General features: G+C 37.3%; 1 protein-coding gene across 1 annotated transcript in view; it reads right to left on the minus strand.

Moving 5' to 3' along the window:
• The window catches only part of DOCK2 (dedicator of cytokinesis 2), a 209,459-nt gene that overhangs the window by 62,208 nt on the left and 124,687 nt on the right, over positions 1–22,564 (minus strand). The window contains exons 28-29 of the mRNA XM_009880752.1: positions 16,754–16,852; positions 14,908–15,002 (exon numbers count right to left, since the gene is read on the minus strand). Coding sequence (XP_009879054.1) covers positions 14,908–15,002; positions 16,754–16,852 — 194 coding nt within the window. The remainder of the gene's footprint in view (positions 1–14,907; positions 15,003–16,753; positions 16,853–22,564) is intronic.

Here is a 22,564-nt window from a genome sequence, read left to right on the forward strand (position 1 = left end):
TATGCTCATTATTAATGCAGCGAGATTAAGTCACATTTCTAAAGCTAAAAGTTATTTCTTGGTCTAACTTTCCAGCATGGTACATTCATAAAGCAAAACCCAATTGTATCTAGAAATATTTATAAAGTTTATTTAAATAATTCAGTTGCATTCAATTTACAATTTTGAAAACAAGTGATCCATTTTCCTCTGCTTCATAGGTAAAATTTTTAAAAGTTTTAAATATTTCTATGGGAAAAACTGCGAGGGCAAACATACTGCAACCTGGAAGAGGTGAACAGAAGGGAAAACCAATCCAAACTGTCCAAATACAATGACTGACTGTCAACTGGCTATTACCAACCAGGAAAAAGAACGATTAGTTATCACAGACAGGTCCACAACCCCCCACCATCTTAGTGTTTAGTAGCATCAGAAAAAGCAGTAATTCAACCATTAGAATTGTTACTAGCAAAAGATTAAGAGACCACAAGATATTTGTATGTTACTGTCAAAGAATATTGTCTCCTTGTGTTGGATTCCGTGTGGTGTTCTGGTCTCCCATCTCAAAAAAAAAACCCAAAAAAAACCCAAATACAAAAAGAAAAGAGGGAAGAAAACAAGGGAGTAAATGTGACAAAGAAATGATCAAACACCTTTAATGGGTCGTGCCTGAGACCTGGTTTCTTTAGTCAGGGGACATTACGTGGCTGAGGGATATGGCAGAATCTATCTAGAAGCACCACGGAGATGAGAGCCTTACTGTTCACTGTTTCTCATACAAACACTGGAGAGCACTGAACAAAATCAGAATGTGCACTCAAAATAAGCAAGACACAGTTTTTACGCGAGTCTTGCTCAGCTACGCAACTCATTTCTACAGGACGCTGCGAATGCCTGAATTTTATACTGGCTCAGAAGCGATTCGACACATCAAAGACAAAACTGAAGGGAGGACTACTAAATGTCATTGGTCACTGGGGGCTGGGAGAACACATCAAACAGCGTTACTTCTTCCCAGCTCTGTTGTTATACTGTTCCCTAGGCAGCCATTTATGAGCCACTACCAGAAAGAGAAGAGTCAGTGAAATGAATTTTAGTCTCACCATCAAAAAAAAAAAAAGTTTGCAAGGGCTAAATTCAGTTTCTTAATGAGGGAGGTAAAGCAAAAGTTCAGCTTTTGGTAGGCTTATGAGAGGGAATCCTATTTAACCACTAAGCAACAGTCCAAAGGGGCTGCTTCAGTAGGGCAACACCTTGCCTGGCCAGATTGAAATCCTTTGCTATGGATTAGGGTTTTCCACAAGGAAAAAAATTCTTTGCGAAAACCTAAAGAACATTTCCTTTCCATCCATGTAAAATTCCTCTGTAATGTTGATGTGATCAAGGAAATAACGTAATTATTTATTTCTTTTTATGTGATCAGAGAGACACTATGGTTTTAACTACGCCAGCAACGGTGGCTTTGGAAGGTAACGGACATCTAGGGGTGCTGGGTTGCTCTACTGCATCCTCCCACACATTCAGATGAGCTTCTTTCCAACGGTCTGGGGCACAGTCTGGTCTAATCTTCTAACACCAGCTCAGCTGATCTTGCCAGCTGAATTAAGGGCTGATCTGTGAAATGCTGAGTGTCATCAAATCACCTCAAGTTCAAGAAACCTGATTTTGCTCAATACTGTTCCTGCAGGCTACCACCACTCTCCTCAACAACCTCTGTATAATCACAGAATTGCCCTGAGTCCCCGCTGCAATTTCAGCCTACGATGGTCTGAACAGGCTATTGTACTTTCTTTTTGACCTTTTATGTGATCAACTCTCATTGCGGAAAATGCGATCTCCTCTGCAAGCTGTCCCACACTACCCACAAGAACATAAACACATTCTTCCTAACGCTTCACTCGCATGGGTGCATTTATCTCTCCAAAGCTGCCTGATGCTTGACACAAACAGTTTCAGATTTAAAACCAACCAACCAAACAAAAAAAAACAAACCCAAAACCAGAGAGGTGGGGGGGATTCTAAAAAGAATGGTCTACTTGAGACAGCACAAAACCCCCACACAGCTAGGCAGAATCACAGCCACCCACATGTTGTTCTGGCTGTCAGCATCCCCATTACTCTTCCGAGCAGGAGTTTTGGGTCAAGGCCTTTTTAGCATCATGTCTTTTCTGTAGAACTATATTGCTCTAGGCTCTCCTTTCATTTACAAAGTGTATATTTCTTGCCAACTCACGTAATCAAGTCCTTCAGCTCCAGCTGCTCAGGGGGTAGCATTTCCCTTCCCTCAGAAAGTCTTTTGTTGGGGTAGAAAGGGGTGTCCTCTGTTTTTGAGGCTTTTTAAAAACTTTCCTGGCTTCTGTGTCTTTACTCACTACTCCAGCACCTACGGTGAAACGTGTCACCTAAATATCCTGTTTGGGCAGGACGTGGTACGGTGCTGACAATTTGTCTCACATTAAAAATCCCTGCACTTTAAGGTACTTCGTCTTTTAGCACAGAAATATCGTGCCAGATACAGTAGAAATACTCATAACTTAAACACACATGAAATTTATTAGTGTAAATCTATTTAATAATACCGACATATTTCTCGTGTGTCATATTTTAAAATTTTTGTGAAGAGCTTGTCGTTTAATGTTAGCCATATGTAAAAAGCCCTAAGGACACCTGAGAAATACTGAGGTACTTAGTGCCCAGTAAAAATTAATGATAATATTAAAATTTTTGCAGGATTCTATACAATATAATTATATGTAAGCTATCTTCTGTGAATATCCCTTTCATTCTCGCAGATATTTTTATCTGACATAGTGGAATGACACATTTGCAGGAAGCATACAATAATTCCAGGCTGTCAAGTTCCAAATATTTTCATGCACTTGTATTTTGCCTAAAGGGGCTATCTATTTCTGTCATTGGAAGTCTCTTAGGCAGTAGGTTTGAATTCTATTCCTGGCTCCTGCCAATGCCATGCTGTCCTACCTCAAATCTATATGCCCCAGTCGCCCCTTTCACCAAAACGGGGTATTAATTAGCTAGCCACACGTACGAATTTAGAACATATTTATAAAGCACTTTGAGATTTTGATGAAAACAAGAGAAAGTATAATTTTAATTGTCACCGAGAGCATATTCCTATTTAAAGAACTACACGTTGCTCCAAGAGGAGAGAGTTAAAGTCATCTGATCGGAGAAGTCATTCCTCACTTGATTATTCATAACATCAGTTATTAATTATAACTGACACAATGGAGAAGATACAGCTAGAAAAGAGATGGTAAAAAAGTGTGCCCCAGAACAGCTCAGAAAAACCCAGTACGTATTGTCTGACTTCAGAAGTTACTGAGAAAAATTACTGAAAAGGATTATCTTGTCACAGCATAATATTACTTAAGTACCGTTGCTTCTAGAACAGATGATTGGAACTTACCTTTTCTCTGAACTCGGGGATTGCTGCTCTGTTTCACTCTGCAAGCTCAGACTGAGCAAGACTGACCAAAGGACAGGGTCTTGATTTCTCATACAGATAATGCCACTCAGTGTTTTTTCTGTTTAACCTTCTCCTCCTATCACATTTTCCCTCAATGTTAATCATCACACAGGCTACAAATATGTTCAGCGGGTGTTTAATTATGATAACTTTTCTACAGTTACTTAATATGGAATTAATTTCTCACCAGTTTAAATAATTCTGATCTAAAATTGTTGAAATTCCTTTACCTGCAATAATTTCCATGATATTTCCTGAGTTTCTGGGGATCAATTCTTCTAATTTACAGTTCGTACCAATCTCTTGGGCCTCAAGATTTATGGAGGATCTTCAAAGGCCAAGTCTCTGGGCTTAATCCTGGTCTAAAAAGGCAAGGTTTTGGCTTAGGACAGCAACGGTAGTGCCGTGGTTCAACTGCTGCTATCTCCTTTACCTTTCTAAATTTCCTGCTGCTTCTGCTTTGCTTTATTGTACTGCCAGAGAAATTTCTTTCAAATTTTGGCTTGAAAGAAAGCCCAATGAATGGAATACTATGCAACTGGACTTAGTTTCAAATACTTAGATGCGTGTTCTAAATAGGGATAGAACAGTGCTGTAAGTAACATAGATAAATAATTTAAGACCGACAAAGCTGAAAAATTATAAGTCATCCTAAGATAAAAATCTGATCTCAAACGATTCTCCCTCAAACAGAAAAAAAACAGATGGGCTGGGGTGCAGCAAAGAAACAATTTTGTCTTCGTAAACAACATGTTGTTAAACATGTTAAGACTATTCCTTAAAAGATGATAACTTTCTATTTAACAGTAAAATAGGTCTGCACAGTATCCTTGCTTTTGAAGTGCAAATTGGTGATAAACCTAAAATATAGATGTGGAACTCCAAGTTATTTTTAGCAAACAAGTTTAGAATCGGTGTATTGACTCCTTGCAGCATAAAACAAAGAGATGATCGCAGTAAAACAAAACAAAACCTAAAACACCCCCAATTGGCATTGCCTGGTCTTAGGTGGCTTTGCAAAAGCTGGCCTTTTTCTGCACCTAGTTTCTGATGTAGAACGCTTCTGGGTCCAAAAAGTGATTTTAGGAAAGGTGCCTAAATCAGGTACAGAATTATAAACCTTCCCAAAAATCATGACTTGATCTTTCCTCAGACTCTTTCACGTGAATTCTTTTAAAGCAGTGATCCAACAGCAGTGAGATGCTCTTCAGTGTCTTTTCAAGTTCAAAAGACTCTAAAATTTGGGAGTTCGCTGCTTTAACTTTGAGAGGAGCAATCCAGATACTGAGGTGAAGGCTGAATTAATTCACTTAGGTATCTATGAGCATCAACTCAAACTCACGTTAGCTATGTCTTCTGAAGCTGCAGTTACACTGATGTAATGACAGGTAGAAAAAATTAATCACATACAAACTTGTGCTGGATAATCAGACACAAAAAAATGGAGAAAAGCTTTAAAAATAAATACTATTTCCTAAGTTGTTGTGAAAGCTTTTACTGAAAGAAACTGTTCAAATGCTGGAATATAATTAGTGGTGGTTTTTTTTTTTTAAAATCACATGTGAAAACCAAGGACATGGACAGTTTTTAAAACTCAGAATTTCTTCCCACAAACCCTAAATGCTTTTCCTTCAGAGAATTTGGTCCACAAATTAAACTCTGAAGGAGTTAGGCTAACTTCAGTTTGGCAGGCAGGGCTTTTTTTTGTAACCTCCAGAGGCTGATCAGTCAGCACTTTCACCAGTAAATCCTCTAACTTGAGCAGGTGAGGAATATGAGGGGAGTTCTTGCAAAGCCTGGGAGACGCACTGACTGCTGTTTTAAAGATCTTTTCTGAGTCCTGATGGACATGGTCTTGCCAGCATGCCGACTCTATGGAATCTGGAGTAGGGACTAGCAGAGCTGAAATAATACTTTCACATTATTTATGGTGACTTGATAGTAGCATCCTCGTAAAATGCTTTGCAGAAGACACCTGACAGGTATCTCAACATGAAGCGAGCACAAAGGAAAAGCAGCTGAAATCAACTGATCCTTTTGTAGGCCGCTGTCATCTTTCCTCTTCCTTCTCGTGTGCAAAGATAGAAGACAAGTTAAATAAAGACGAGACTACCAAAGCAGGTCAGACCCAATCCCAAATGCTGATCATTGTCAATGACCAGCACAGCCATCAGCAGCTATAAACTAAACCTGGAAGATACAAAATACACAGAAGACAGACCAGACAAACAATCAGTGTGACAGAACAGACTGAAAATAAACATTTACTACTTCAGTGACCAAAACAGACCAGCAGGCGAAAGCCTGAGAAAACGGGTGAAAAGATAACGGGTGAAAAGATAACAACAAAAATCTTTAAAAAGCGACAGCAGAAATTATCTCCTAACAATGCAGCAAGCGATCAGTGATTTAGAAATGAAGAGCAATGCAAGATGGAAACACTACTTAAAAACCTTGTAGCTACATGAAACCTAGTTATTAAGAGGACAATAATGGCAACACTTAGGAAGCAATCCACTTCCATGGTAACTGGGAAAATAGGGACTGTCATGCAAAGAAAGTAGTATGATTTAATCATATTTCTGCCCTGTGTCAACACAGTATCACTACAGACTGAAGAATAATTTTTTGTACCATTCATACTGAATTCTAATGATAAAGCAATTGTCATTTTCCTAAATTATTTTTCAACATACAGCCAAAGAATCTATCCCAATAGCATAGTCAGAAAATAACTGCTTAAAAATAACTGCTATCCAGCTTCTCCTGTCTCAAATATAAATTGTTTGTTGTGTACAATTCATTTCCTTTATTAGTATCATTTGAAAATTCACCTTGAGTAGCTATGCCAAGCAGACCAAAATAATACACGCTATAATGTATCCGAGTTAATTCGACAGCAGTACAAAAGCAACACCTAGAGAAAGACAAGAATGAGCAATTGTTCTGATGCTATACAGGGGAAGTTTCCATCTAAGATCTCTTGACTTTGCCAACAGTCTCTTTGTATGTAGCTTTTCCTTCAGCATCCGCTTACAGCATGTTTTCAAGACTGCTTATCTCCCATTTAGGCATCAAAATACATTTTCAGAACTGCATATTAGGTACACATTTATGCCAAACTCTTTTGAAAACATGATGTTTAACAGACTTCAGGAGACGTCATAGCTTGAAATCTAGGCGTACAAAAAGCTGTCACAATGGAATATAAGTAACTTAGTTTGAAAAGTATTTTCAGTAATTTTCCTTGTATCTTCTCACTTCACTTTCCTTTTATGTGCATTCCAGCTAATTGTTTGCAGAATAGAAATATTTTGAATTAAAAGAAAAATAATTAAAAGTCGCATGATTTCTTTGGTGCTGGATCAAGTCTGGAAATACGACACAAAGCCGAAAGCCAGTTAGGATACATTAATGTAAGGACATAACGTGGTTACATCAGGATGTCATACATGAATAAAAACTCTCATGGCCTTCCCTTTGAAGGAAGTTTGAAATGATATTGTGAAATTACTTCTCCATTCTTCCAATGATTTTTGGCACTGATTTACCCTTACTGTAATATTTGTATGTATCATTTAGTGTTCTTTTCGACACATCTAAGAATGGTGCAGAGGTGATAATTTGGTAAACATATTTGCATGGTAGTTTCCAGGGCTTATTTCTAGAAATACTTTTATTATGTCACGTGGCAAAGGATTAAAATTGGAGAATGACGTGAAGCTAATGGGTAACACTGTGGACAAAATTTCTTGACTTTGAGGGCAGCCTAGGTTTTTCTGAAGCTAAGAACACTATCTGTAATTACAGGTGCAGAGAACTATGCATCGGCCTCTTGTCTAACTGCTGCTCGCTTGAGCTCACTACTTTACAGACAAAACTGTATCAATACAGAAGTTGTTGCACTGAATCAGAAGATTATGTCTTTACAAACAATCATTACGCAGCAAATGCATAATAAATCGGCACTGTTATTTTGTGATGTCACTGTTTAAAAATATGAAAACAACAGTTCAAAGTGATGTTAAACATGATAAAATTGTGTATATTTAATTTCCTGAAAATCCCTTAAGATACGAAGTGTTGGCCACAGTTACTCATTAGAAAGAACACAGAAAGATTGCTCAATAGCATTTACAACACCTGATGAAAATTATGAATACTGAATCTGTATTTTCAGTCTTTTCTGTAGTGACATTTTTACAACAGTTTATGTGGGTAATCTCTTCATTATTGATTAACTCATTTGCACATATGTTCCACAGAGTGGAGAATACCACTCGTTGTCTTAATCCCCAAATGTTTTAGTGAAATTAAAATACCCAAAAACATACCAAAAAAAATTTGTAACAGGCCATGGAGCAAAGAACCTTAAGAGATTTTTATACGCAAGTCAAAGCTGTATCTGGAAAAATAACAGTTTATCTTAATGTCTTTTTCTGAAACCAGACTAACAAGTTGGTTTTCTGCTTTTAGTTCAGGAGACCTCGTACTCTAGAAGCAGGAGCATCCTAGCAGTTGATACCAAGAAAGATGAGATACTCCGCAGCAGGAGTGGGAAAGGGATATCTCACAGCATGTTTGCTCTCTGCATTTTCGATAAAAGACTCAATGACTGCAGTCAAAACGTAATAGGCATGCGTTGTGTACCAGGACCATGGTATGCAATAGCCTGTCTTGCTGAGCAGATGATCTGCTGCAGTCACCACATAATTAAGTTTTTAGATTCTCAGTAAGCAGATAATTCCACAACAGGGGTAACAACGAGCAACATGCAGAGTTAGAGCAGAATAAGCATCTTGTAGTATTTGGTGCTAGAACGATGCAAGTGATTGAAAAGTAGGGTTACATCAGGCACAACCAGACTCAAACACCTACAGATGGAAGAGATGATCTCTGCTAGGCTTACAACTGACAGCAAAGCATTACATGACTCAGTCAGACACACCAGCCCCAGCTGGAAGCGTAACTCTCCACGGAAGAAAACTTACAACCCCCAGTGAAACAACTGCCTCTCTTCTTTATCCACTGTACTCCATTTCGCCAGGACTAACTTTACGCAATTTGCCCTTTTACAAGTACTGACATTCGTAGGGACTGGGAAAGACAACTAGGAAACAGAGGTACCTAGATTTAATGGAAAGGACATACAAATCTGAGAATACTGAGACACAGCGTACCAAATACCCCAGTAAGAAAAACAATAAAGGCATGAAACGCCCTTTGCCTCTCAAAGGGACTTTATATTAACGGGGAAATTGCATATAAATAAGTAAAATGTCCCTTTTTATTCTCTGCAAGACAAATAACGAGCCAGGCAATGTTTTAAGCAAACTGTTAAAGCACAGTTGGATAAAATAAATTTGAGGTTTTTTTCTACATTTCCTGTCAAAGCAGAACCACTTTCTATTAATAATAAGAGAATTAAAGTTAAGGAGGATTTCTTTTTCGTATTTCCATAATTAAAATGTTATTCTTGATTTTAAAATCTCATCACAACTGTTATAAATTGAACACCATATTACAACACCAGCTGGAGTAAAGGATAATGCATACCCTTGTCACGTGAAGTTGCATACCTTGTCTATAGCGTCTGTGAATAGTCCCAATACCCACTGACATTAATGCATATATCACAGTATCAAATATTTCTAAAACACAAAACTAGGACAAGCTTTCATTTCCACCAATAGATAGGTGGAAGACCGAGAAGTCATTCTAACATTTGAATTAATTTGGGGTTTTTCTCCCTTCCAGCTCAAGATATTCTATGATTCTATGGAATCTAGTAACTTGGTAGTAGCAATACAGCTCATAGCATCTCTCCCATAAATAATTAAGCTTCTTGCTTGAAAAAGGGCATGTTTCACTACTTTCTGCAAACTGTGTTCCATTTCCCTTCCCTCCCAAACTATTACAAATACCATTCTTGAGTAATACATTTAAATTGTGACTACCAGCTGTTCAGGTTTTCTCTTCAGAAAATTTTAAAGAAAACGCAGTCCAGCAGCCACTGAATTTGTTATGTGTGCCTGTTACTTAAAGACTGGGACTACAGCTCTAAAAATGCTATCTCCTGCTAATGCACAAAGCTTTATCAAGTTTCACAGGACAATACTATAAGCAGCTCCTTCTTCTGAAAAGACTTTTGCGCTCCAAAGGTTCAGAAACATGCATATGCATAGTGTGCAAAACGTGTGTTTCAGAAATGATGTTTAACAAAGCCATTCACAGATGGTCTATGAAAAAAAAAACCAACCAAAACCAACAGGTCTGGAGTCCTTTCTGTCCCTTGCCAGGTGACAAATAGGAACTTAGTCTGCCTCATTCTGCCGGTTGCCCAGGACCTGATGATACCAACAGAATCTATAGTTCCTGGCAGCCTGAGAAACGGTACTCGGGGATGCAGGTGGCACTGATTTGAAGCCATAATGAGATTTTACTGAATTAATAACACTGCCACAACATGTGAGCTACATGAGAACCAAGTCTTGAGGGTGGTACAAAGCAGTTCATCAGCAAATAAGCAGCTATTTTTAGTATGTATAATGAAAGAAAATTGGCAATATTTCCAGCTGTTTTGCCAAATACCTGCAGCGCTAAACCTTTCAAGTTAGACTTAAAAAGGGCTGGGGAACATTTGACTCCAACAGATGTCTGAAACCACTCAGATATACAAGTAATGAAAACATATTTTAGAAAAAGCCTAACTACTGGTGTTAGAAAATACCCTACAGTGTTATCTCACTTAAGTTTTTCAGCAAATAGGATCTGACCTTGAAATGTACTGGTGAAAACCTGTTTCCTTTTATTTTTAAATATCTAACCATAATGTCAACAAGGTGCAAGAAACAACTCAAAAGGACACTCAAACAATGAAAGTGCTTACTAAGCCACTTCAGACTAGACACTAACCACCACCGATTCCAGGTATTAATTATGGTAAGACCACGTACTTTCAAACTCTGTCTGAGCAATTACCATTTCAAAACCCAGAGGAACAGAAGGAAGGGATATGAATACCACCCTTTAGTTGCTAACCCCCCTAACCACTTCTTTTATTCAGCAAATGTGATTCTCTATGCACTTCATGTTGACAATAAGGTACGGGAATTTCCTGGGAGGAATTACGTGCCTCAATTAAAATTATGGAGAGCTAAGAGATAAGCAGATTTTATGGTATTACCTAAACCAGCAAAGCATTTCCCCACAAATGCCACGTACCTAGGAATTACTGCTTTTAATAACCGAACAGCCAATAGTCTAAGTACCGTAAGTGGAATAAAGTGCAAATACAAGCAGTAGCAACTAGTAAGAAGTGTGCAGTAAGCAACCTTCAGTAGAACAAAGTTAATTAAATCTACCATGTCGGATCACAAAAATATCTCAGATATTATATCCTCATGACCTCAGTGAGGATTTTACTATGTCCTCAAGCGTTCTGCCCCATCTAGCATGCCACAAAAAACTGTTCTTCCCATATTGCTGTTAATGGAAGAAGGGAGAAAACCAGCAGAAAAAAAAAAAAAAAAGTAACAGTTCATTCTCCCTTTGATTCTCAGTTGCTAATAGAATACTCCCAGGCCAGTGGGGCTAGTACACCGCCTCTGCCTCCTTCAAATGGGCTCTGGGAATCAGAACATGCTTTGAAAGCAAACAGCATGTTATTTGTAATAGTGATGTAAAGTAATTTGAGTTAAGTCATTCCATCCTGATACAGGCAAAGCTCGACTACGTAAGTTTAGTCAATTAAACTTCTACTCCGCTACCACAGTTTCTCCTGGATGTGAATGTGTCCATTGTCTCTTCCTTTGGACCTTGTAAGTAACTTTCTCATTCTTTTCCCCTTATCTATGCCAGACACCTAACATTTAGTAGAAATATCCTTGATATCATACATGCACTGTCTGTCTTTATTTATGTATAAGAGTAGTTAGAGTGCTCTGCTCATTAGGAACACCTTTTACCCACAAACAGGACCAAACTTGCAGTGCTAGTTATGCTCTTCCCTCTCCTCTGTCTCTAAGTAAATGTACTCTGATTTTACATTTCTGTGCTGCAGTATATCCTCCAGCGAAACTCCTCCAATGCCCACTTTCCCTGCTAGGTACAAAATACAGGAGATCATCCGGGGGAGACTGTCATGCTTTGCGGAATGCCTGTAGGGAAGACATGCCAGCTACATTCTGCCGTTAGCTAGGTTACACAATAGACATGCCTTACAGCCTGTAACTAATATTTTTGCAAATTCAGAAAGGGAAGACTCTTGAGGTAAAATACCTCCTTCTGGGTGTAAAAAGGCCTGCATGTAGTCTCCTGCTCAGAACAGGAGAATTAAGAATGCAAGACCTTACCTGTGCTAACACTTTTTGTAGGTTTTAACTTATTTTCTCAGCGCATTGTTACTATAAGAGAACTCAGCCTGATCCCTTGTGACTTTTTCTCTGCTATTTCTCTCGTTTGGAGTAAAGCATCTTGATAAGACAAATCTAGATACCTAAGCAGTCTTCAATTTATTTCACAGAACACCCGCCCCCTCCAAAAAAACCCAAAACAAACAAAAAAACCAAACCCAAATCGCTATAAAGACTAGTAACAAAAATCCCCCCCTCCCAGTTGTTGATTTAACATAAAATTAAGACATGAAAGTAACATCGATAACTCATTTCCTTATGTAATCTTGGGAACAGCAACATCATCAAAGAGTATAAACAGTGCCAAGTCAATTTAGGTAAGCAATGTGTTTACAGAAGCACTGTTAAATAGCTTCTAAACATTTCTTTTTAATGCTGACTTTTTTCTTTAAATATTTCCATTTGACCTCTCCAATGCAGGATAAGGTTTAGAGCAACAAAGCCTGCCTGGACCAAAGTGTCTCACAAAGTTCAGAGTCGTTAGGAGGCATTATCAACAAACATACAGTACCACAAATGAATTTCTACTGTCGGTAACTGAGGCAATATAGATAGCACCATGTGAATTCCCAAACCCCAAAGTATATTCTTTGAACGAGGGTTGAGACTTCCCCCACCGTCACAGATTAAAACAAAAAATAATCCTATACATGTGAATAATGCAGAAGTTAACAGCATTTTCTAGATAAGAGAAACAGTTTTACACATGAAACGTTCGATACACTTACATACAATAGAAGACTGTTAGGTTACTTTAGTACTAAGCTGATACTTTTTAAGAGTAATCCTTGCTACATTACAAATAATTGCAAATTGCAGCAGCAGCAACATAAGAACGTGCACTGAATTAGATTGTACCTTTATAGGCCAAAGACTGGCTCAGACAGAGAAACAAGTGGGATGAAACTACTATCATTTACAAAATCTTACCTGGAATGACCACATCCACCAGCATGTGTGTATCTGCCCCCCTCAGAAGAGACGTTAGCCATCTCTCCGCGCGAACGTTAGCGTAGATGAGTGACAGAAAGCAAGGTTTAGGCACCTGAGGCCTCACTGCCATCATCACTACCCACCAGAACCATAACACTTGCTTTGAGTCATGGAACACACACAAAAAACCCTTTTCATCTAGCATCCTTCCATTCAAATCCTAGATGAAAATTTATCCAATATCAAAATTCGATTATCATCATGCTGTAAATTTTCTTAGCAAATCTTTTCCTCAAGACCAAACACTCCCAGGAGACTATCAACTTCATTAAGTATTCTCTGTTCTCTCCTTTTCAATATTCTAAAACTGGAAGAGTAAAATTACCTAACTTTGACATTTCAGATAAACAGCATCTGTGGAATTCGAAGTTAATTGGAACCTATGCATCTTTGAGACTTCATTCTTAGACTAGTCTCTCTGCGACTTCTAGAAAACTCAATGTTACTGCCATTTCTACAAAACTAAAATAATAATAATACAGGTGACGAAAATCTACCTCACCAAAAGAAGTCTTGCTCAAAAAAACCCAAGAATATTCACTTCATAATCCAATCCATTTTATAAACTGAAAGTGTTTCTGTGAGAACAAGAAGCAAAAATGAGTTCAGCCCTGAAGACAACACCCAAATAAATAAAAAATGCAAATGAAGTGATTCCCCACCACCCCCCAGATCTCTCCTTTCAGTGAGATTTTTAGCCACAATTTCCACTAAGTATGAAGAGAACGAAATTCAGCAAATAAAAAGAAAAAAAATCCACAAGGTGGTCACACACTCGCAGCTACTTTTTTGATCAATTTCTGCTACATATACAGATGCCTGTAAAACCTCTGTGTGTTCAAATTTTGGAGAAACTCTTCCTCACCTACGAGTTCCACAAAAATAAATTGGACCAACTAACGTTTACAGCAGCCGTGTGTTTCACTTTGCATTCTCAGTCCAACTCTCCCTTGCTTTCCTCTGTTACAGACAGAGGATATGCTGACACAAACCAGCTGTCTAAACCCATTACCAATGTTGGAAGTGCTCAAAGGTCACTTCTCTTGTCTTTCCAATTCAGTATCACATGATATGGAAATGATAAATTGAAAAGAGCTCATGTGGCAGCAAAATGTGTGTGACCTGAAGTTTCACTTAAGCTACTTGCAACACTAACGCCACGACAACAGTGGTCCCGAGCTTAACAAAGATCAAGCAATACTTCGTTTATCCCACCATCATTTATGGCAACACCAAAACAGACAGATTATAGCTGCGGGTAAAGGTGTAAATATGCACAGCTTATGTCCACAAGATATTTCCTTCAGTCAATTTTATAATATAAGAGTACACAAAGATTTCATACTAATAGCAAGCTCTCATAGAGCAAACAATAGGTAGCGTGATAAATTTGATTATACAAACTTTTGCTTAGATGCCATCTTGATCTGCAGAGGCAATATACCTGAGTTTCAAGTAATCAATCGTGATGAAACCTCAAATGATCTGTAGTACAGCAATACATTTCCTCAACAATGTCAGCTACAGTAAGCACCGTGGAACCAACCTCCTCCTACAAATAGTGCATCGAGCTCAAAGATTTGGTCTTTATCTTCAGACCTTTTAGCAATCCAAGCAACCATATCATTTTGGAAAGAAAAATGTGTTTGACAACTCTTGCACCACAATGAACTTGCTGATGTATTAGTGAAGACATTCTAATCATGTGCAGAAGTTGTACATTTAAGATTCAACAGGCCTTTTACAGTTTGGCTTCTTGTGACTGTCAACATGGAGACCAATTATGTGCTTCCACTTCACTGTTCATTTTTTTCCCCTTTCTATTTTAAGTGGACTTAAAGCACAGGCAGGTAGCTATTTAATGTATTGTCAGTAAATTATTTCAGATTATGACCTTCTTGGCAGTCACCGAACTGGAATGACACAATCATCTTAGACTGCACAGCAAAACTTTCTGTAAGATATGAAACGAGCTCACTTTTCACTAGCACGTGGAAGACGAGCGCTGATGCTCCAGCCTCACTTTACCTGTTCTGCACCATGCTCATTGCCATCCAGTCCGAAGGGTAAACATTCTTTCCAATGAGATCTTTGAACATTATGAATGTTTCCATCAAGAAGTCCTAGAACAGAAAAATACAGTAAGTCTGTGACTGTGTAACACCAGGTTTAAGTGTTCCTGTGTGATCAAAGAATTAAGATGGAGGGCTCCACTTTGCTCCCCGTGAAGTCAAAGGAAAAATTCCGGGTGATATCAGTAAGCCCAAGATTGGAACTGAGGTCTTGTAAAACAGCAGTCTCGGATTCCAAATGAAAGATAAAATCATTACATTGTGCTCTCAGGAAAAGATAAGCCATAAATGAATAGAAATAAAAAGTTATAGTACTTCAGAGTAAAGCTGTTGCATTTTTTATTAATTGGCAAAACAGTCTCACTGTGTATAAAGAATTAACAGATTTGAAAAATCCAGGATTTTTTATTTTGTCAATTTAGTCGAAATTTAGTATTCTAAATTAAAACCGGAAGGCATTGACAGAAAGTTTTCAAACAATGCAAACACTATTTCTTTGCCTAGAAGTATTTGGACATCATTGTATAATGAACTTAAATAAAACGAACACAATCATTTCAGGTCTATTTCCTGTACAGCACATATCGGCAGTTTTACCCTTGAACTTCCAAGCAAGTCACCTAGAAGTCTGCAAAACTTGCAAGCTGAAATGTCATCATCTGTTACCAAAACCTCACAAGCAACTCTCTGCAAAGTTTGTACTCTTTCTTGTCATATTACTTACAAACAACCAAGTGAACAATATCTCTCAACAGCACTATTTGACAACAAATCTTTGTCATCTTCACTGACACATACTTATGGTATCGAAAAAAAATGGGAAGACAACTACCAATGCCTTTACAAACAGTAAAAGCCATTGGATACACCGATGTCTTGTCATCTTGATTTTTATTTTTTTTTTTCCTCTGCACAACTGTTGTAGTTTAAGAATCACTAAAATTTCTAGGGCCAAGCACCCAGTCTGCTTGGAAGCTGAAATTACGCTAAAATACTGTTAAGTTTTCAAGTAAACTAAAGTACATGAAGAATTGCAAAAGCTACCCAAGATTTTATCTGTTTGCATTTCAGTTATGGCACCACTCTGACTTTAATAAAGAAAGGAAAATGGGCAAATCTTGCCAACTGAAAATATTACCTCCATGGACAAAATGTAGACGATGTAATCAAAACCTTTGCCAATACCCAGACTTATTCCAGAGTTCTGTCAGGAGTATAAAAGGACAGGCACAGGACTACTGAAACCTTCTAGCACATAGGGATCGCTGACTGGTACAAAGTAGAATAAACGCCCAGTATTGTTAAATTATGCCAGAAACAACTGGCATAAAATGATGCGTTGCAATAATGAGGCATTTATTGCATTTAGCATTCAACCAGGAGTAGACTCGATAGTGAAAATGGACCACCATGTGCAAAGCAGGGAGGGAGGGAAGGAGGGTTCAATTAGTTGAGGGTTGGTTTTGTTGTGGTTTTGCTGTTTGCTTGTGGTTTTTTTTTCTTCTCAGAACAATGTAACACAAAGATCCCATTACTGATTCTTGATTATTATATTACCACCTCGGTGCCAGGGTCAACAACAGTGACATCTCTATCTTTCCAAATTTCTGATTACAGTATTGTCCTAGGTCACCATAAGAAGAGGGAGGCAACAAAATGACAGAGGCAGAAAACATACAGAAGCTGACTTCATTCTAGGAAGAATCAGATAACATCCAAGATACAAAAAAATACTACTGATTTTACACAGGAAATAAAATACTTAGAATTATTTATCACCTCCGTGATTGTTTTGTACTCACCACTAGTTCTGAACTTGTCTGAAAAGTTTCAATGTAAACTGAATAATGCTGGTTGTTCATCTGATTTAAGATCGCTGTCATGCATGCCACAAAATGACTCTGAAAGAAAACCAGACAGAAATCAACACATGCAGGTTACTTAAGATGTTGGGTGGTATTCTTTCTAAATGATTGGATTGTATTCTTTCGAAATTACGCTCTAAATGCCTAATAAATGCTTTTACATATGTAAAAATAAAATCATATTTAAGCTTTTGCAAGCCCAGATGAAAGAAACATACTAAGAACTCAAAAAGGGTAATTCAAAAGCTACCCTTAAAAGGGGTAGGCTCTGGTGAGAAAGCTGCATCATTTATGAAACGCTGCATGGAAACACACATTGTGACAAGAATACTTTTATACATAAAGTACAACTCAATGTTACCTTAAGGCTCCTAAAAGGCATGTGATATTGCCCAGGATTCTTCCATTAGGAATTCATAGGAAGAAAATATATTAGCATCAAAAATTTCTAATCATTCTAGAAACACAGGCTATTCACAGGATGAAATATTGCAAGAAAGGATATATTTTAGATTCTGCAGGCATTTAAGTAGCTATTACAGAACTCCATAAAACTTCTATAGAATAATACTACTTTCCTCTCTCAAAACTTTTCAATCTTCCTCAAAAAGAAATATTTTATTTTTCCTCAATTCCTACAGCAGAAATGCTGAAAGAGATACAAGTATTTATAATCCTAGGTTTTCAGTGTAATTTACTGAAACTCACAAACACATTTCTCTCAGGCAATAATAGTGACCTTAATGATTTGCAGTTTTCCTTTAAGACAGTGAAGAATCCTCCTTATTGAGATCTTATAATTTTCTGAACTTTTAGTTATGGTTTTAAAAGTGAACCAGCTTTAAATACTTTGATTTTATGAAAATCTACTATGAAGTAGATAAGCATGCAAAATAATTTTCTAGATGTACTTAGATCTTTCCATCATACCGGTTTAGAATTGACACAAGGCACTCACCAGCCCCTCTGACCAGAACTTAATTTCCATCTGGTACTGATCAGATTCTCTGTTTAACTCTGATTTACTTTATATTTCTGCTTGCATCAGAAAGTCAACAAAGGCACAGGTTACCAAAGTATCAGCTTCAGTTTGTCGTACCCAACCATTTTGTCTAAGGGGGAAGCCTTCCTTAACTTCAGGTTATGGCCACTAGAGGTCTTCTACTTTCATATGTTAGCTGCTGTTCAGTTTGTTCTGCCTTTTTTTTTTATTTATTTATTCCTACGTGAGCAGACCCAGCACACTTCTTGCATATAAACAGTGGAAATTACAATATAAAGGACCTATTATACCTTCTTTTGGAGTAACATGAGTGCCAGTGAGAGGCTTGCCTACTTTTTAATGCTAAGAAGACACATTTTCTGCAGGTAAACCAAAAGCTTTCAGGTAAGGAATCGTGTGTTCTCGGGTACTGATGCTCTTCTAAAAAGAAACGCTGGTTTTCCTGCTGTAGTAGTTCACTTTTACAGTTATGGATCTGACAAATCTTTTCTGTGATGTTAAATGTACAGCTGAAAGTAATAATGAACTGCAAAGGATTCAGTACTGAAATTGGGGGAGGAGGGGGGGCGTTCTTCTGATGTCTTGATTTTGAAAAGATTACTGACAGAAGTTAGAGAATTGTACATGAAAAACAGCTTGTATTTTTAGTAGTTAAACATTCACCACAGAATGCCTTTCTATACTCATGTTAAATAATCACTTCTTGAAATAAGCAGCATTTATTCACAAGAATGGAAAAGATGTATTATCTTGCTTAAAGGCATAAAGAATTTAAGAAGGTTATTTCTTTTCTTGAAACCAACTTCTAAAATGTGTCTAGCTATATCTGTGATTATGGTACAGCATGAATGCCTATTCTTAGTAACTGTGTGGTGATTTAAAATTAACAGATTATATGCCTTGGTTACTGAAAAGAGCCCTAAGCAAAGATCGCATATTGCCGGCCAGTTCCCCGCACCAAACCCCTCAAATTCACATCAGTGGGACTGAATGATACATAAAAAAAGAAGGTGACAGTAAAGCTGGTTTGCTACAAAAACTTCCTCCATCGTTTCCATGTAGCTGTAAATCAGGAAAAGACACAAATACCATTTGATCGTTAATAATTTTCTTGCCAGTGATCTCAACTATTAGAAATTAACTGCTAGCTTCTTTATAGGTTAAAAGCTTGCCCCTCCCTCCTAATCCCCAAACGCCAGCAATAAAGATTCGCTTCTCAGATGCAGCCTCAGATCTTTGAAGTACTCATGCACTCTCAGCATTGCCCTTCGCACTGGTAGGACTTCAATGTAATACAGGACTATCACTATCGCTGTGATCAAATCTGCCAATATCTCCATGTATTCACTGAAATCCTCCTATGCTGTTTAAGCACATCTTACTAGGATGTGCAAAGAGCATGAACTGCTTGAAAATACTGTAATTTCTGCACAAGAATGATCTATTACACTTTGAATGTAGACTGCATGCTCACTAGATGGAAAGAAGAAATTCAGAATCAAGCACTGCCTACAAACATAATAGTCCAACGCTTACGATTCAAAAATTTCTTTCATTAAGTCAAGCATTGTATGTACGGATTCAATAGTATAAAAAAAGGTTGTGGCAGAGGTGGTGAAGTTCTTCAGATAGAACCCTATCAAGTCATCTCAGCTGTGCTTAGGCTTGTTAGGATTTAGCCTGTGAATTACAGCAGAAAAGGTAGATTCAAGGTAGGTCAAATGTATAAAAAAATAAACCTATCGAACACTTGACTGATGAGACAATACTAAGAAAAATTAACAGAAATAACTCTGAATACACTGCACTACTATAAAGAAATCTAATAAAATATGTTTTCCTACTTAAAACCATTCATTTCCATCTAAACGGAATAGAAAAAGCACTGAACTTTATTTTTTGAATTAACCAATTGTCTGACAGCATTTCCAAAAATGTGTAAAGAAATAAGGAAATCAACAGGACGAACATTGCACTTTTATCGGGAGCACGAACACAAGTAAATAGTAGTCAAATGAAAAAGAGATAGAGGAGAATATGTCTCAGGAAACATTAAATTCCTGTTCACTTCAAAAAAAATCATAATTAATATAAAATTTAAATGAACTATAATGCTGACTGGCTTTAGTATAAACACTGCAAAGTAGTGGCCAAGCTAAAAGAAATGCTGTTTTGGCTGAATATATACAAAGTAAATCAAAAGGCATTACAGGTGTATACTGTGAAAGAAATAGGGCTTTCTAAGGTCAAGAGGAAAAAGTGCGGAATCTTTCCCAGTGTTGTTAAAGTGCATATTAGCTGTGGATGAAACATGTACAGGAAAGGAAACATCTGAAAAACCTTAGGGTCATATGAGTAAGATGACAAACTTCAACACCTAGCAACTAAATCCCAGCATACTTTATAATAGCAGATGGTGGCAGGTTGCCGTAGTAACTTCAAATAATACGAGCACCGCAAGAATAAATACAGCAAATGCACTGGAAAAACAAACAGCAACAGAAATAACATAGAATGAAGCTACACATTGATTCTAATCTAGTAGAAGTATATCAGTGGCTGTAGGACGGGTAATCTTCATGCAGGTGTACTTCTGGACGGACTAAGGAGGGTATTTATTTCATGTAGGCCCTTAGGTAACATTTATCCTCATTAACAGAGTGCTTCACCAACATAGAGCCCGAGTGTAAATATATAACCATATGTACATCATTAAAAAGCGGACAAAATAGAACCATGAATAATTCCCAATAATTCAAAGACTTCTGAAAGCCAAAGATGATGTGGTTGTCATTATACCTCCTATTTAGCAGAATACTGGGTGTTTCAAATGCTCATTTTACTTACCCTCACTATTAATGTAAGGTAAGGGGACTTCTTTACGTACCACAATCCTCCCAATCTGTAACCCTATATTCACTAATGATAGTTTACATTTGATTAATGCACAGTTTTCTGTATTGGATAAAGAATCTTATCCAGAAGATCCAACGTTTTTTCTGGGGTATGAAGCAATCATACTGCATAGATTAGATTTAATTCTGAACTCCCTTTCAGGTTAAGCCAGAAGTTTCAAAACTCATCATATGTTAGTGACAGTAATTGTAGAAATGGTGCACATAAAGGGTGACCAAGAAGTTCTATGGGCCAAACAGTTCTCTCCTTTTTTTGTTTTTGTTTGTTTGTTTGGGGTTTTTTTGGTTTTGTTTTTTTGTTCAGAAATAAGGGCAAAAATCCTTCTGGAGAAAAACTGAGAAACATATTATCTTTAATGTAATTAAAGAAAAGCTAACCGATCAACTGTTTCAATATAATGTTAAAAATCATCAATATTTATGTTGTAGCACAAGCACATAATTGAGAAGGCCTCCCAAAATTACTATCTTCACAGAATTATTGACTCATCACACCTGTCTAGTGTCATGAGCTAAAGAGCAACATAATTACCAGAAAAGAGAAGTAGGGAAGATGCACAGTGATGCCATGAAGAACCACAATGGTTTGAAGTCACGGTTCTTCAGGAAAGCACATTATACCTTGAGAACTATGGCACATGTAGAAATTAGAACAAACACCTTTATCATATTATGCAAACGCTAAACAATAGCAGTCTGAAATGAAAAAATAAGCAGAATTTGAAGTGAACTGCTAATGTAGTAGTTCTGTTTCTTCTCCAGAAATAGATGTCACTGCCAATGCATGTGCTGTCCTAAAATGTACTGCTTCGAGCTGTAAAAGTGCAAAAATGTAAACATTCAAACAGGCTGCTATGCAACAACCTAGAGTATTCATCAGACGCGTAGAGTACATCTGAAATGGGAACTAGCTCCTAATCCACGCAGACTTCTTGTACCTTGGCAATGAGTGCACCTTACTAATAATTAATTTACAATAACAGATTCATCTACTCTTAGTAGGTCTGAGGTTTTAATTTTCCATTTATGCATTCACATAGTTCATTGGTTCTGTCTTCTTGTCTTTTATAGCTGACTGAACAGAAGCTTAGGCATCCTGTTTCTGCATCTTACTGACAGCTTTTGATTTCCGACTCAAAACATGCTGGGCTGTTTTAGCTTGTTCTACTGTTTTCTCCACATTATGATTTCACCAAAAGGATATACAACTATAAAAACAGCAGACTACTAGATGAAAAATATAGGACAATATTATAATCCAATGAAATAGTAATAGCAGCTGTTCTGCAAGATATAAAGTTAGACAATCAAGGCAATTTCAAAATTATTTCATTTAAGACTTTTTCAAACAGAGGCAAAAGCAGTAAGCTTTTTTTATGGTATGACAAAAGTAGCATGATTTTTTTAGAATATATCCTTTGCCATCTATTTTTTTTTTTATTTATTTTTAACTTCATCTTGATTTCCCAGCAATATTCCAAAAAGAAGATTTTTCATTCTCTGCAATGTTTTTGCCGCTGCCACTGGGTTTTGCTGTTTGGTTGGTTGTGTGCCATAAATCCACTCCAGAATTTCTACAACAGTCTCTGGCTAAGATGAACACTCTACTGTAATTGACTTCACTTATGCTTAAGTCTGTGCTCAAACACAGTTGTATAATTTACTACTTTTCCCAGAATATTAACATCGTGTTAATGTATGTACAAATAAATTATAGATAAGACTATTTAGCGTGAAGTGAGAAGGCAATCATCTGGAATGAGCAATCATTGCTTGAAAACTGAACTAGCTTGTCCAGAGCACAGTTACCAAAAAAACCAACAAAACCAC

The sequence above is a fragment of the Charadrius vociferus genome, unplaced genomic scaffold, assembly GCF_000708025.1.
Source record: "Charadrius vociferus isolate BGI_N301 unplaced genomic scaffold, ASM70802v2 scaffold822, whole genome shotgun sequence".
In the NCBI taxonomy this organism is placed as follows: domain Eukaryota; kingdom Metazoa; phylum Chordata; class Aves; order Charadriiformes; family Charadriidae; genus Charadrius; species Charadrius vociferus.